This window comes from Neurospora hispaniola, assembly GCF_033458365.1.
Source record: "Neurospora hispaniola strain FGSC 10403 chromosome Unknown B0T23scaffold_8, whole genome shotgun sequence".
Lineage (NCBI taxonomy): Eukaryota > Fungi > Ascomycota > Sordariomycetes > Sordariales > Sordariaceae > Neurospora > Neurospora hispaniola.
In genome coordinates, this window is record NW_026944413.1 from 1353672 (window position 1) to 1370272 (window position 16601).

General features: G+C 34.8%; 1 protein-coding gene and 1 pseudogene across 2 annotated transcripts; one reads left to right on the forward strand and one right to left on the reverse strand.

Annotated features, from left to right (window-relative positions):
* The first annotated feature begins 7061 nt into the window (after positions 1–7061).
* B0T23DRAFT_t330 lies at positions 7062–7148 on the forward strand (annotated as a pseudogene). Its single transcript has one exon. The product of its transcript is annotated as a tRNA-OTHER (tRNA).
* Positions 7149–11998: 4850 nt separating this feature from the next.
* On the reverse strand, positions 11999–13444 carry B0T23DRAFT_325226 (fatty acid desaturase-domain-containing protein; the record flags this gene model as incomplete). Its single annotated transcript, XM_062835489.1, has 1 exon — positions 11999–13444. One exon carries the CDS (start codon positions 13442–13444, stop codon positions 11999–12001), a length of 1446 nt encoding a protein of 481 aa, XP_062689249.1.
* Between the last annotated feature and the right edge of the window lie 3157 nt (positions 13445–16601).

A 16601-nucleotide genomic window follows, 5' to 3' on the forward strand; every position in this document is an offset into this window, starting at 1 on the left:
TATATCCTTTCAGTTTAGTCTTCTTTACGATAATAGTAGTAGGTTTATTATAGATAAGTTAGGGTTCGATGAATAGGAATTTAAATTAAAATTAATAAAATTACTTTAGAAATTTACTTCTAATATTATTATTATAAATTCCTATAAGTATTACAATTCTTCTAGGGATTATAAATAGGTATATTAGGTATTAAATCTAATTCTCCCTATATATCCTTTCAGTTTGGTCCTCTTTACAATAGTAGTAGGTAGGTTCGTTATAAATAAATTAAATTTAATAAAATAGTTATATATTAATTGAATATTACGAGTAGATTGAGTCTTAAAAGAGGTTATTCCGAATACGCCAATACGACTAATACTAATGAAAATACAGACTATTATATAGTAAAATTAATTTAAATTACTATATTTGTACGGTTAAATTTAATTAATTTCCGTTTAGCCCCTAACTAATTTTATTATACAACCGGTAAATGCCCTAACTATTTCGAACTAGGTACTACGGGCCTTATTTATTTAAAGTAAATAATTAATATCTATATATAATTCGTTTAATTATATTAATACCAATTGTAATATTCCTAATAATAATAATAGTAAGGGTAATAACTATACGTTAGGGCTAATATAGAAGAAGCCCTATTTAAAGGAAAGGTATAATAATATTTCGAAGAGGAAGAAATTTAGAAAGAAGGCTTAAAAAGAATAGAAGGAGGCCGAAAAGGCTCTATAAATAGAATTACAATAAAATAAAAGCCGGTAATTTAATCCGGTATATACTAATTTATAGGGGGGCTAAATAAGAAGATTTCCTTATTATATCCTTTTAAAACTATTATATATTAATACAAGTACTTATAAGAAAATTTATATATTCCGAATATTAATCCTGACGACCTCCCTTTTATAATTATAATAATTAATAATATTACCCTATCCTTCTATAATATTTAATTCTACTTTAAATATATTTAATTAATATATAAGGACTATATTTTTTAACTTTATTAATTAAATTACTAGGAATCTATTAATAGTCCGTTTATATTTACTATTTTAGAATATTATTACTCCTTAATTTAGGTAACTATTTTTACTACTCTACCCAAATATAATATTAAGAGTATTAAGTATAGTATACTATAATTATATTTCTAATCGAATATTTTTAATTTACTTATAGCGAATTATATATACTATACTAAGTTAGTATTGGTATTATACTTTCTAATAAAATTTCGGGAGTATTAAACTAACTATATTACTAGGTATATTCCCTAGTACTTTATTAATCGGTTAATAACGTTTTATACATTGTATTCGGATTCGAAGTGGCCTTATTGTGTGGGTATGTTCGAAATTAATAATAATAATCTCTCTTAGGATTATAAGCGGAGAATCCTTAATAATATATTAGAATAATAAAATTTAAAATATAATTAAACCCCGACCTACCTTTTACATTACTATACGTATAGGTTTTTCTTATTATATAATAATCCAATTTATATAGAATTTACTTTTATATTTCGTATTAATTTTATTGGAAATTAATTATAGTACTTAAAATTACAGTATAGAATAGATAAGAAAATTAGTAATAGAGTTAAGTATTACTTTATATTAATACCCCCTTTAATTCTATTTAAATTAGTACAATTATAAGTAGTACTATTACCCTTCGGTATATATTACCCCTAATATATTTTTTAAATACTTTCAGAAGATATTACTAATTTGAAGAAACTTTAATATAATAACTAAAGTATAACGATATTATTAATTGCGATTTCTATAATATATACGTCCGGCTTTCGATACAAATAGCTACTAATTTTACCGATATATTAGATCGAATTGATTTATTCAAATAGAATTATAAAGAAATTATTTAAAGTATAGAAATTAAAGTAGAGATAGTAATTTAAAGTAGAATAATAAGTATAAAAGAGAATACTAAAAATATTATTAGAATTCTTTAAACGTCAATAAAAAAAGTCTATATTAATATTCGAAATAAATATAATAAATTAACGAACGCTCTATAATAAATATAAGACGAAGTAAAAAAGAATTAGGTAGATATTATTGAATTAATATTTATTTTATGAATTATATATACAAGGATAAGGGAAATATTAATAGATATAAAAGAGATAAAGAAATAGTATAAAGAAATTAATAATAAAAATAGTACTTCCGATAAGGAAAGGAATACTTTTTAATATTAAAGATTAATATAAATTATATTATTACTTTATTAATTATTTATTTAATTTCGATAGGGGGAAAGTTAATTCTCCTATTATTGGAAAATGCTACAAAATACAGTATTATATAATTCCCCTAAAAAAAAGGTTATCTTCCTACGATAGGCTTTTAAAGCTATCGGCTTTTAGTACTAGGGATAATATAAATATTTTAAAGAATTATTCTAAAAATACTTCCTAGGACCGTAGTCCGGTTAAGAAGTTAGTATAATAATAAATTCAATATAACCAATATTAGGGCTATATATTTAATACTACCCTTTTATTATATCTATAATAATAGGTTTCAATAGCCGGATAGTATTCTTCTAATTAATTTTTAGAAATGTCCTACCCCCTAAAGAGAGAAAGAATAATCTACTAATAAGCGTAGTCTATAAATATTTAAATCCTATAAAAAGGAGTAAAATTTAATATAACCAATATTAATATTAGATAAAGGATACCGTAATAGTAAGTTTAATATAATTAATATTAGTAAATATATTATTAATTAATTAGACTTAATTATCGAATTTAATAAGGCCGAAAAAAGAATAGTAGAGAAAAATATAAAAATATTAAATTTTATAAGGGGGAAGTTATAGGAAACTTACTTAAATACCTCTTTAATTCCCTTAGACTTTAAATAAAAATAGAAAATTATATTGTAAAAATAGAAGTATTTCCTTCGACTTTTAATTTACGAGAATAATTATTAAATAAAGCTATTCTAAGCGTTTTACTATTTAGTCCAATCTCCCTACGCTTGAATAACCTATTACAATCTATTATCTAAATTTAATTATAATAAATTATTCCCCCTATAAATTCCCTAAAACTTTAGACGGAAATAGTAAATTATATTAAAAAAACGTTTATAATTTTTATCAATTTTATTATTGGAATTAGGAAATTTAAATAATAATTATAAGCCTAGTAAAGCCGGGGCGCTGACTTATTAATATTAGAAGCCTTAGCGTTATAATATTTATCCTAACCCGCTTCTATTCTCTTACTCCCCCTATAAATTTTATAACTTCTAATAGAAACTTCTCTATCCTAAATAATTTTCTACGCTTTAAATTTTTTTTTATCTAATTTAAAATCTATTCTAATTTACTTTTACTTTCTACGTTAACTAACGCAACTATTAATAACTTTACTAATACTAGCCCAATCCAACCCCCTTTAGAAGGAAGCCCTAGTATTATAATATCCGTTCTAATCCGTTTTTACTTTCTACGTTAATTAATATAATTATTAATAACCTTACTAATACTAACCTAATCTAACCCCCTTTAGAAGGAAGCCTTAGTATTATAATATCCGTTCTAGCTTATTTCTATTCTCTTCGTTAATTAATATAATTAATAATAATTTTACTAATACTAGCCTAGTCCAACCCTTTTTAAAAGGAAGTCCTAATATTATAATATCTATTCTAGCCCGCCTTTATTTTTTATATTAATTAATATAACTATTAATAACCTTACTAATATTAGTTTAATTTAACCTTTTTTAGAAGGAAATTCTAATATTATAATATCCATTCTAACCCACCTCTACTTTCTTCGTTAACCAATATAATTAATAATAACTTTATTAATATTAGTTTAATTTAACCCCTTTTAGAAGGAAGCCTTAGTATTATAATATTTATTCCAACCCATTTCTACTTTCTACATTAATTAGTATAATTATTAATTATTTTATTAATACTAACTTAATTCAACCCCCCTTAGAAGGAAGCCCTAATATTATAATATCCGTTCTAGCCCGCCTCTACTCTCTACGTTAACTAGTATAACTATTAATAATTTTACTAATATTAACCCAATTTAACCCCCCTTAAAAGAAAGTCCTAATATTATAGTATCCGTTCTAACCCGCCTCTACTCTCTATATTAATTAGTATAATTATTAATAATCTTACTAATACTAACCTAGTCCAACCCCTTTTAAAAGGAAGTCCTAGTATTATAGTATCCGTTCCAATCCGCTTCTACTCTCTTCGTTAATTAGTATAACTAATAATAATTTTACTAATACTAACCTAATCTAACCCCCCTTAAAAGGAAGCCCCAATATTATAATATCCGTTCTAACCAGTCTCTACTCTTTATATTAGTTAATATAATTATTAATAATTTTATTAATATTAACCTAATTTAACCCCCCTTAAAAGGAAATCCCAATATTATAATATCCGTTCTAGCCCGCCTCTACTCTCTTTATTAATTAGTACAATTAATACTAGCCTCTACTAATTTAACCCTCCTTAAAAGGAAGCCCTAATATTATAATATTTATCCTAATCCGCCTCTACTTTCATACCCCCCCCCCCTAATAGGTTCTATACTTCTAGTAGAGGCTTCTATCCTAAACAACTTCCCGCGCTTCGAAATTCCTTCTATTTAATTTAAAATTTGATTTAAATAATAATAACCTTTTTATTAATTAATATAACTATTAATAACAACACCAACCTTACTAATACTAACCTAATCTAAACCTTTACTCCTTAGAAGGAATTAGCGTTATAATATTTATTCTAGCCCGTTTCCATTCCCTTACGCCTATATATTCTATAACCTCTAATCTTTTAAATAAAAATTTCTTTATTTTAACCAACTTTCTACACTTCAAAATTTTATTTTTAGGATTCATTTCTAAAAATAAATTAATATTTAGAGGATTCTAAAGTTTCGTTTAATCATTTAATATCCAATTAATATTATTAGTAGTAAAATATTTACCTCCTAATAACGTACTTGCTCTAGAATTTATTAGTACTATAATTTTATTAAGAAAGGGGTCTATATTTTTATTTCTATTAGGGTTTATATAAATCCAATAGGGGGATAATTAATTAACCCCCTATTAAATTTATATATATTAAATTAATATAAATAGAATTTTAATATAAGATACAGGTATACTATTTATATAAATCCAACGGGGAGAGAGTTAGTTAATTCCTTCTATTAAATTTAAATATATTGAATTAATATATTCTATTAATTATAAGTATATTAGTACTCCTATATTAAACCCTATATAAATTTTACTATATTATATAATTTTAAAATTAATTCTATAGAAACGCAAAAATTATATAGGATTAATAAATAAATAAGGTACCCTAAATTAATTCGGTTTTAATTTATATAAATACTTAATATTTTATTAGGGATATACTACGCTATTTCGTTATTAAATTTAACCTTATTACTAAAATATACCTATTTACCCTTATTATTACCGATAGCTATCTCTCTCGTATTCCTCTCTATTTACTTAATACCCTTTATAGAATTCCGGATTATAATTTATTTACTTACCTATAATAATCGGACCTCCTTTATATTAAATGTATTGAATTTTGATTTTAGTAATATAATAAAACTAAATTATAGGATATTAAAGGTATTAAATCCTAAGTAATCGGGTAATCGAAAAGTCGTATATCCCCGATATACTTACTTATTCTAATAGATTATATAAATATAATTAATAACGTTTTTATTAGTAGATAGCTTTATATATTTACTTACCTAATATATTTATATATTATTTTTAATAATTTTATAAATAATTACAATATAAAGGTTAATAGCAGAAAGGCGGACGAATAAAATCTTCATATTATAAATCGAATTCTTATTCTATTTAATATCGAGGGTAAAAGAAGTATTAATATACTTAAGAATTATATTAATTGCCTTCTACTAATTACTAACTATAAAATACTATACTATACTAGAATATAAAATAATATTAGCAAATAATTCATTTATAACCTCAGAACAAAGTAATTATATTAAATAGAATATTTTAGGCCTATAGTTATTTAATTTACCACCGTAAAATAAAATAAAGAAAAAGATTCATTATTTATTAGAGGATATTATAATCTCCTAAAAAAATAACTTTATTAAATATAAAAAAAATACAAATAATTTAAAAGTAACAATAGATACTATAATAGCCTATATTTATTATACTTAAAAATATTTTATACTTAAATTAAATAAATAAAGAAAAGACTTTATTATAAATAAAAAAAAATTCCCAATTAATAAATTTTTCTCTAATATTCAATATAGCTCGGTATACAGATACTTCAGTAAGGTCAAATTCTAAAATAAGGCTATAATCGATAAGCCTAGCGATAAGAAAGGCTAGAATACTAAAAGCAAATATATCTTCCAATAGAAACCAACCATTATAGAATATAGTATTATACTATTTTACCCTCTTACTTCTTCTAAGGCCCTATATATCCTATACTACAAAAGGCTAGAAAACTTAAAATACTATATTAATATAATTTATAAGGATATAAAAGAACGTAGGTATAGTAAGGATCTATTATTTACAATTATATATATAACCTACTTTAAATTAATCGAAAATAATATAGTGAATAAAGGATATTATTTTTTAATTATTATAAATAAAGATAAATTAATCCCCAAAGTCGTTTATATTAAATCCGAAAATATTAAGGAAGAATTTATTATAAAATTGATAAATACCGGAAATTTTACCCTTATCCTCTATAATAATAGGAATTTACAAAATATAATTTTCGGCGGTTTTTAATTGCTTAATAACCAGGAAACAAAGAATAAACTATTATAATTTCCGCTTAACTATAAAAACTAATTAACTTTTAATAAGATAGTGGGCCGCGTTATCGAGGGATAGCAGCATTATATTTAAATATATAAAAAGCTATTCTAATTAGAATTTAATATAAGGGCGCTATTAAAATAGTTTAAACGGTCTATTAATATTAGGATTGGGGGGATAGCTCAGTTGGGAAGATCTGAGCTTGGCCCCCTTTCGGTTTCATCCGAAAGGTCGTGGGTTCGAATCCCGCTCCCCCCCCCTTTTCATCCGGTTTTTCGCCGCCGGATCGGATGAAAGATCTTCCCCGCTGTCGCTCCACTAAGCGCTCTTAGAAGAAGAAGAGTATTTACAGCGAAATCAAATGTGGGGGCCCACCCTGGTCCAAAACCCTGGGTGTACGTGATTGGGCACGTGTTAAAAATCTCATTCTAATCGAAGATGCGCTGGCCTCCCCGTTCCGCCAATAGGGTTTAGGAATTGGAACCCTACCTCCGAAATCCATTCCAGAGCTACGGTTCCGCTCGGATGGAACCCGTCTGGTCCTACGATATTGGACCAATCAACGTCATCTCACCAAAAATCCCGGCTAAAAAATAAGACGAAGATTTCGACTAAAAAGAAAAGTAAAGACCCCACTTCCCTACCCCTACCCTGAAGATAGGATGAAAGAAGAATACCCGCTTCCGGAATGAAGAAAAAACGCTACCGAAGCGTTGGGTAGGGAAGTGGGGCTTTAAGGGACCGACTAATTAGAAGCCGCGAAGTCCACCGGGACTAAAGAGATAATGTACTGAGAGAAGAGACGAAAGAAGTAACTAAGGCTCCCCGGGCCCCCTACGGTGAGGTGGGACGAAGGGTTCGGGTTAGGGTTAGGGTTGGATATAGAGAAGCTGAGGGTTTTTATCCGGATTTCAACAATACGGTTTTTCCCTTAGACTACGAACGAAGCAGCACCGCATACCCCCCTGGGTAGACTAGTATAGCTAGTTAGCGTGTATAAGACTAATATAATATTAGGATTACTAATAAGGAGATAAATAGTAAAGTTCTATATTATATCCTTCTAATTAATTCTAAAACTTTATATATAATTAATAAAATTAAAATTATTATAAATAATAACTATATTCGGGTTATAATTAATTAGTTTAGAATTTACCTATAATTGTATAAATATATAAAATAGTAATAAAAATATAAATATTTAAATCCTATAGGGGGATTCTTAAAGTTTCCCTATAGGATTTAGATATTGAATTACATACTATAGAAATATTAATAAAATAGTTAATAATTTATAAAATAATTTTATAAAAAGAAATTATATTAAACCGAATTAGAGTATTATATATGCGCGATTGTATAGAATTATTTTTAAAGTAGATATTAAATAATTTTAGGATAAATATATTATTTTGAGGTATATATAAATTTATAATAATAGACGCTATTATAATTATATAATTATAGATTTCTCTTTTTTTTCCGAATGTTGTCCTTCGATTCGTACGAATTTTAATAGGTATATTATTATATATATAATATAGTAAGTAACTCTATTAATTTTAGTATAATTTTAAATATAATATTATAGATAGAATGGAGGCGAGAATGGATCTACGAAATATTAAATATATTTTTAATAGTAGTAGGGTAGGCTATATTACTAATTTTAATAAATTTATTAGTAGGAAAGGTATAGAATATTAATTTACCTAAAAGAGATTTAAATTTTATACGGAAGGTTTTATTAAAATATATTTGAAGTATATATTTAATTGGGGGTTAGATTAGGTATTTATCCAATTTAGGTTAGGTCTCCTCCCCTTCTAATTAATATTTAATCTTATCCTTTTTAAAATATATATAAATACTAATATCCGTAAAGACTTTATATACTTTAGAATATCGAAGTATACTAATAAACGTTTTTAAATATTTATTATACTATTAGGAAGTATTTATCCCCCGGTAAGTATATAAATAAATAAAGTAATATAATAGATTCGTCCGATAATTAACCTTAATATATTAATAAATACTATTAAATAAATATTAAATATCTTTAATTTCTATATTAATATTAATATTTACTATAGATATATTTATAATAAATATATTTCTAGAATAGATTTTATCCGTAGGTTAATTAAAGAATTCTAATAAATATTAAGAAGGAGCTTTATTAAATAATTTATTATATAATTCCTCCGGATAATAGGAATTTTGTAATTGGGATGAAAGTAGAGGAAACAAAAGAGTAAATATTAGTTGGGCTATTAAATATAATTAATAAAATGTAAATATATTATTAAAATTAGGAAGGGTAGGAGAAAATAGTATTAATAAGTGTATTAGTGCTAGGTATAATTTAGCATACGTATTATTCATTTTAGGACTATAATATTTAGGGAAATTTGGGGAAATTTAGAGGTTTGTATACAATAAACTATTTTGTTTATATTAGGCTCAAACCGGAGTATAACTACATCGTTTTGGACCCACAGGGCCAAATAGTATAATGTCCGGATTGGTAGGTAGGTGAGGGTGGTGGGCCGGATGTTATAACCATTTGGCCCTGTGGGTCCGAAGAGACGTATAGGCTATTGGAGGTGGCTGAGCGACTGAAACTAACTTCCTTATTAAAATAAAGGACTTCTAGTAGCCGGCTTTAAGTATGAGCAACTACATCCTTCATTCCCTTCTTTCTTTATAATAATAGAAACCACAATAATAATAGAATTGGAACCTCCTTCTACCCCCAAGAAGAGAAACGCCTAATTAACGAGGGATAACCGGGTTTCTATTCGCTCCCTCCGAACTTATATTAATTTATCCTACTTCGAAATTTCTGTAAAAACCGGCTTCACTTTCCGTCAAGTCTAAAAAACCTATATTGGACCCCTTACCCCTTAAAAGAAAAAATTAAGAAAAAGCCTTCTTTAAATTCCTTAAAAGAATATTTTAAGAAAATAGTTGAAATTAGATCGGAGTTACCGTTTTATTTCCTAGAATAACTTCCCTCTTATCCTCCCCCCTTTACTTTCTACCGGAAATAAAGTATTAAGAAAAGTACTTTATTTATTTGGTTTTAAGAGAAAAGTAAGAAGAAGAAGAATAAGGAAGACTAATACTAATAAAAAAAGAAAAAAGTTGATTAATATTAAGAAATAAGGCGATAGTAGCTATTATTACGAAATTAGGAAGGTATTTTTATTTTTAATAAGATTTGGATAATTAATAATCCGATGTAGAAATAATAGGTTATTTTAAATAATAAGAACGATCCGAACGATTTCTCTTTAGTTAAGAGAAAGCCTTACGGATAAATACTCTAGGGATTCTTTATTAGAGGAAAGAAAAAACCTTATTTCCTTTGGGAAAAAGAGTTTGGAAGTGTTATTACTTAGAAGTATATTTTTTTTATCCTTTTTATAATTATTACCTTTGCCCGGGAGTACCTAGAAGCCGGTATTACTTTCTAATAAAATAATATTCTTTTTTATAAGGCTAAAATTACTTAGAGAGCTATTTAAGGGATAGGGATTAATTTTTTAAGTGAGAAATGGTTCCCTATTTATTCTCCGGATTTAGTACTAATTGAAAATGTTTGGCCGTACATTAAGTTACTTACAGAATTAAGATACGATATTTAATTATTAATATTAAAGAAGCTTAGGGAGGCTATAATATAAGTTTGGAATAACGTGCCGGAAGAGTTTCTTTTAAGGTTAGCTTATTTAATGCTAGAAAGGCTAAGAAAGGTTATTGAGGCTAATAGTAATTCTATTAATTATTAGATTGTATAGAATATAAGGTATTTACTATAATAAGAATCCTAGTTTATTGTTTGGGTTTAGCGTCTTGGCTATAGTACGCTAACCTTTTAAATGCCTGTAGAGGTGTATATGCGTTGAGGTCCATTATCTGGATCTGTGTCCCATGTCTTGTGCTTGTGTGTTCTGGTGTCACATGATGAACATTTGAGACGGCATACTGACGGATCATAGATGGATGGATGAAAGGATGGATGGTTGGATAGTTTCCACTTTTTACACTATAAAGGCCCGGACGACATCCATCACCCGAGCGCCACCCCGCACTGATTTACACACTCCGTTGGGTTGTCATCCATCATTGATTGATGAGGACGCAAAGCGACGAAACAGATGATGTTTATGATTTTTCTAGTATATGATAAAGTGACACAGTGAGGGTTTTTAGAGAGGAACATCGTAGTGTAGTTGTACGTAGTAGCGTAGTGAACGGCGTTGCGTGGATGATCCCATCCCTCCCTCCAATCATCCAATCGGATCGCCTGGAATTACGTGAGCGAGAAATCATGACACAGCTGCTTGACCAAAATGCTCTGCCGGTTGAGGCTGAGAGGTTTCGTTGTGATCAAGTGATGACAATGGCCAAGCAAAGATCATGAGTTGTAAATCATATACATATTTATTCTCGCTCCCTTTTCAACCGAAACTTCTGTGCTGAACCAGACAGCTCCATAATGTTAACAGTCCAAATTCTATCCTTCATCTACTTCCCTTTATCGCCCAACGATGATGCCATACAATGCCCATGCTTGACGATTCTTAAGAACAAAACCAGTACCCACGGTTCACTGCAAAACTCATCCTCATTAAGTACTTGATAATTCTTTTGTTTCTTATCATTTCAGACCATCAGACCTCTCTCTAGGTTTCTTCCTTTCTACTGCTGTCTATGCATTCCACATCTATACAGGCAAAAGAGAGAGAAAGAAAACGATGTCTTTAGTAAAGTTGCAAACATCTCGTCATTGATTGGTATCCTTTTTTTCCGATTCGATTTTATAACCATCGGCTCCCGTTCCCATTCCTATTCCCATTCCCACATATCGATATGACAAAGACCCAAACCGCTCATTTTTGTTGGTTTCCTGGAAACATGTTGATATGATACCTTTCCAGATTCCTACAGCAATCCGTGCATGTCCCCTGGGGGGACGTGGTCCTGAGCGTGACCAGGCTAGGCCAAACCGATCAAAATTTTAGCAGTGCCTCAAGTCGATCTTTCTCGACCTGGGTCTTTTAAACTTTTATCCATCTATCGTTTTCTTGAAATACTTAGTTGGTCTTGGGGAGCTTGGCAGGCTTGACACCGAGACCGTTCTGGTTGCGGTAGAACAAGACGCCCTTGCCCTTGCCCTCAGCGCCCTCGGTAGGCTCAACCCACTGGCACCAACGAGCAGCCTTCCACATGGCCTTGATGAAACCGATGGGGCCATCTTGGACGTCAGCGCGGTAGTGACGGCCCATGACCTTCTTGATGGCCTCGGAGGCCTCGTCGGCGTGGTAAAAGGGAATAGTGCTGACGTAGTGGTGGAGAACGTGGGTCTCGATAATGCCGTGGAGGAGGTGACGGCCGATGAAACCGAACTCGCGGTCAATAGTCGCGGCGGCACCACGGACAAAGTTCCACTGATCAGGGGTGTAGTGGGGGAGCGAGGGGTCGGTGTGCTGGAGGTAGGTGATGGCAACGAGCCAGTGGTTGACCCAGAGGTAGGGAAGGAAGTACCAGACGAACATGTTGGACCAGCCGAAGGTGTTGCCGAGGTAGATGAGGGCGGTGGCGGCGATGGCGATACCGATGTCGGAGACGATAATCCAGGGGGCCTCACGCTCCTCATAGAGGGGAGAACTGGGGTTGAAGTGGTTGACACCAGTGAACCAGCCGTTCTTCTTGCCCTTGCCACGACCCTCGCGCTGCCTCTCGTGGAAGTTGTGGCCGGTGACGTTGGTCATGAGGTAGTTGGGCCAGCCGATGAGCTGCTGACCGATAAGGTGGATCAAGGTGTAGATGGGGGTCTCCTCGGTCAACTCGGAAATCTCATGGACGAAACGGCCGATGCGAGAAGCAAACTGCTCGCGGGTGCGAGGAACGAAGACCATGTCACGCTCGATGTTGCCGGTGGCCTTGTGGTGCTTGCTGTGGGAGAACTTCCATGAGAAGTAGGGGACGAGAAGGGCAGAGTGGAGGACCCAGCCGACGGTGTCGTTGATCAACCTGGACGGGGAGAAGGCCTGGTGACCGCACTCGTGGGCAAGAACCCAGAGACCAGTGCCGAAAAGGCCCTGCATGAAGGTGTACAGACCCCAGAGGACGACACGGGCAGCCTTCATGGGGATGTATTCGGGGGTGACATATTTGTTCCAGACGTAAAAAGTGACGGTGAGGTAGATGATGTCGCGAACGACGTGCGCCAAACTGTGAAGAGCCGAACGCTCGAAGCAGTGCGCGGGGATGGCATCGCGGATGTCCTTGATAGTGAAGTCGGGGACCTCGAACTCGTTGCCGTACGTGTCGAGTAGCTTGCCGAACTCGGCCTTGTCGGTCTTGACGTTGTCGGAGGCCAGGGAAGAAAGCGAGGTGTTGGAGGCCGAGCGCTCAAGAGGAGAGTCGAAGGGAGAGGCATCGGCGGTACCAGGGTATGAGTCGGAGGTGGCCTCGGTTTGGGTCCTGCGCAGGGCAGGCTTGTTGCCCTCGGGAAGGGCAGAGGAGACGGAAGCCATCTTGTGAGGTGGAATTAATCGGTGGGGAGAGAAAAACCGAGTCGAATAGTCGAGACGAATCCCAACAACAACAACAACAACAACCTTTATCTGCCTTATGTCACAAAGCAGACTAAATCAGAGAAGCGTCAGCAAAGGAAACTCGTGGTTTTTGTTTTGTTTATTGTCTTTTTTTGTGGTTGGCAATGGTCGAAGTGGGTACAATCGGGGTGTTGGTCGACTCTTCAAGGAAGAGGCTGGAGGAGTGCATGGAAGATACCGGAAAGGGATGCATGGAGCAAAGGCTTACCGTCAAGGGCTTGTTGGAGAGGAGTATACACACAGCGAAGAGGAAGGTTGGTGGTAAACCCAATCTTTAGGAAGGAGAATGCGTGGAAAAGAAAGAAAGAAAAGAAAACAATATCAATCTGATCTTTGTTGTCTCGCAGAGACCCCGGGAAAAATGGGGTGCTAGACGTGGGTCGATTGTTTATGCCCGGGGGATGATTTGTTGGGATTCCCGATGGTACGGGGCTCGGTCCGGGATTGGGGGAATGTAACCTGGAGACTGGCACTGGAGAGGAAAGGGTTTGTTTGGGTTTGAAGAGGCCGATTGTTTCTAGGCTTTATATATGTACCGACTCGTTGAAACCATTGGAGATGGGATTCCTGAAGATCGCTACCTTGGTTGCCAGCAGAATTTGGTAGTCAACCAAAGTCGCCCCAATTTCGGTGCCCATGCACTCGCTTCGTTGTTGCAGCACCCAGACTGCGGATACATGAATGAGGCAAGATCGAGACGCGTCCAGGCAAACGAGGAGGGACAGGGACCGCCTCCCGCTTTTGGCCACCACCAGGAACCATTCGCACTTTCCAAAACAATTGAGACCCGACGATAAACCTAGAGGTACCTACCCAAGCTGGGCTCTGACTGCCAATGCATTGATGCAGTTGTCTGCCAATTGTGCATCGTGTCTACATTTTATGACTGACTGCACTGTAGGAATCTAGAGGTACACACACAGGAAATGTTATCGGGATGCATTGAGGTCCAAACCAATATTGTATGGCAATCTGACGGCCAGTACTAGAGTCCAAAGTACATACTACAGGCCTCCAACTAAAGTACACCTTAACATTCACATGCTAGCCTGTGAGCTGAAACAAAGGTCCAGTTGGTTGAGGGGATTTGCACCACCCAGCTGAGAAAAGGGTTGAGCGACAAACTGGCCAACGACGGTTTTTGACGAAAAGAGAGACACGCAGATGCATTGATTGATTGCCTCTTCACATGTGACAAGCAGAGCATCTGTTGTCGCGTCGAGGGCATTCCCCTGGGAGGGGCGAAAACGGGACCTCGAAGCTGGAGACATGGGCAAAGCGACTTCACTGGCTGGCTGGCTGGCTGGAGATCGTCGTCCGTGTTGCGTTCCACCTAGCTCGGCATATTCTGCAGCTATCTCGCGCGCTGAATTTTCCGTTGCTTCCTCCGGTCACAGTCAAATCCGATATTCGATTAGACGGCAACGAGTGTTCGAGGCCAGCCAGCCCCGGCCTGGGAGCATGTCATGTGCTCATGAGATTCCCGCCTTCGATTTCAGTGCTCGGACGAAATCGTTTCAAGATGCCGTCTCCAACTCGAAAAAGAAGCTTTATCGATAAGCACTCAGCGCTGGGCTGGATTGGATTGGATGCCTGGGCGGGGGGGCTGTGAGGCCAAGATAAGGTGATACAAGGATGGGTGGAGATCCTAGTCTCGTACAGCGTCGCATTGCGCGGGGTAGCTAGACTGAGAGGACGAGGACTTGGACTCGTCTGAGCTGGCCTTCGTTTTGCCATCTTCACTTCAACTCGGACAGGGCTGGGTGTTTCATCGTACCTGGACGTGCGCTTCAACCATTGCCCCTGTCAAAAGGCATTTCTATTCTTATCAAGTCTGAGCATCTTTGTCACTCTTCCCTTTTACTATTGAGATGGTTAGTATGAATTCCCGTCCTGGAGACGCGGTCTTCACATGGTGTTTTTTTTTTTTTTTTTCCTTTTTTTTCCCCACCCCATCAGGGTCCCCCAAGCCACCCGCTCCCATGTTTGGGTGCAAGGGGAGGTTTCATGCGGGTCGTCGGCTGGAAGGGAACACATAGAGTGGGGGTTGCATTTTTGGGTTCATGCCATGATGCGATGGCCAAATGGCATTGGACGGTTTGGGTGCTTGTCGCGCCGCTCATCCTCAGGCGACAAGACAGATTTATCGGAGTCGGCGCTCGAATTTCTGTTGGGAATTCTCGGAACGGAGAGATAATTCGTTTCTTATTTTTCTTTTTGTTGGGCAAAACAGTTCCCGAGGTTTGTACGTTCCACTGTGTACATGCTTTCAGTTTCTGTTACCACCCCCCCACACACACAAGAGGCAAAAAGCCGATAAAGTTGCAACGAGATTCGTCCACGTCGCTTTTATCCAGGGCTTGTGAAAAGCTCCACCCGCTTGCGGGCCACTCCAAAAGTTTTTATCATCAAACCCGGCGGCGGTCCCGGCTCATTTGACCACTTCCGTCCACGCCGTCCGGCCTGTCTGTCACCAATCCCCACGGCTTTCCCCCACAAGAAACCCCGAACGAGGTCCGGTCTCCAGTCCGGATACGGCTCGTTGCCGGGATTTGTCGCTCCGAGATCACCTTGAAGAGCCACAGAATCACACGATCGAACCACTTGAGCGGACTTGACATCGCCAGGCCCCGATGTTATCTTTGACTTCTTTTTCGCTCATCCCCCTTCACCCGTGGCTCCTGTGGCTCTCATGCGTACTTTTATTTCAGTCTCCCAGCGTAAGGCCATGGATACCACTATCCATGTCCTCGTTCTCAGACCGATCCCAGCAAGCGGGACTCGAAAGTCCGTCGCTCACGCCATGAGGTGATGATGATGTTTACTGTATGATGCCTCGGGTTCGCGAGTGTCGCAAGCGAAAACGACCCACGCAAATCCGTACTCTTGCAGCCCGGACCTTGACCATGTTCGCTTCTACCGGTTCAAAAACCAGCCTGTAAATCACGAGATAAGCCATCGTAGAACCAAGAGATATATATAAGCGGTACTCAGGCTGTCTCTCCCTTGATTTTACTTCCAACAAGATACTACTCATGACAAAGGCCATCTTTCCCTAGAGAAAACAGCGAACCTT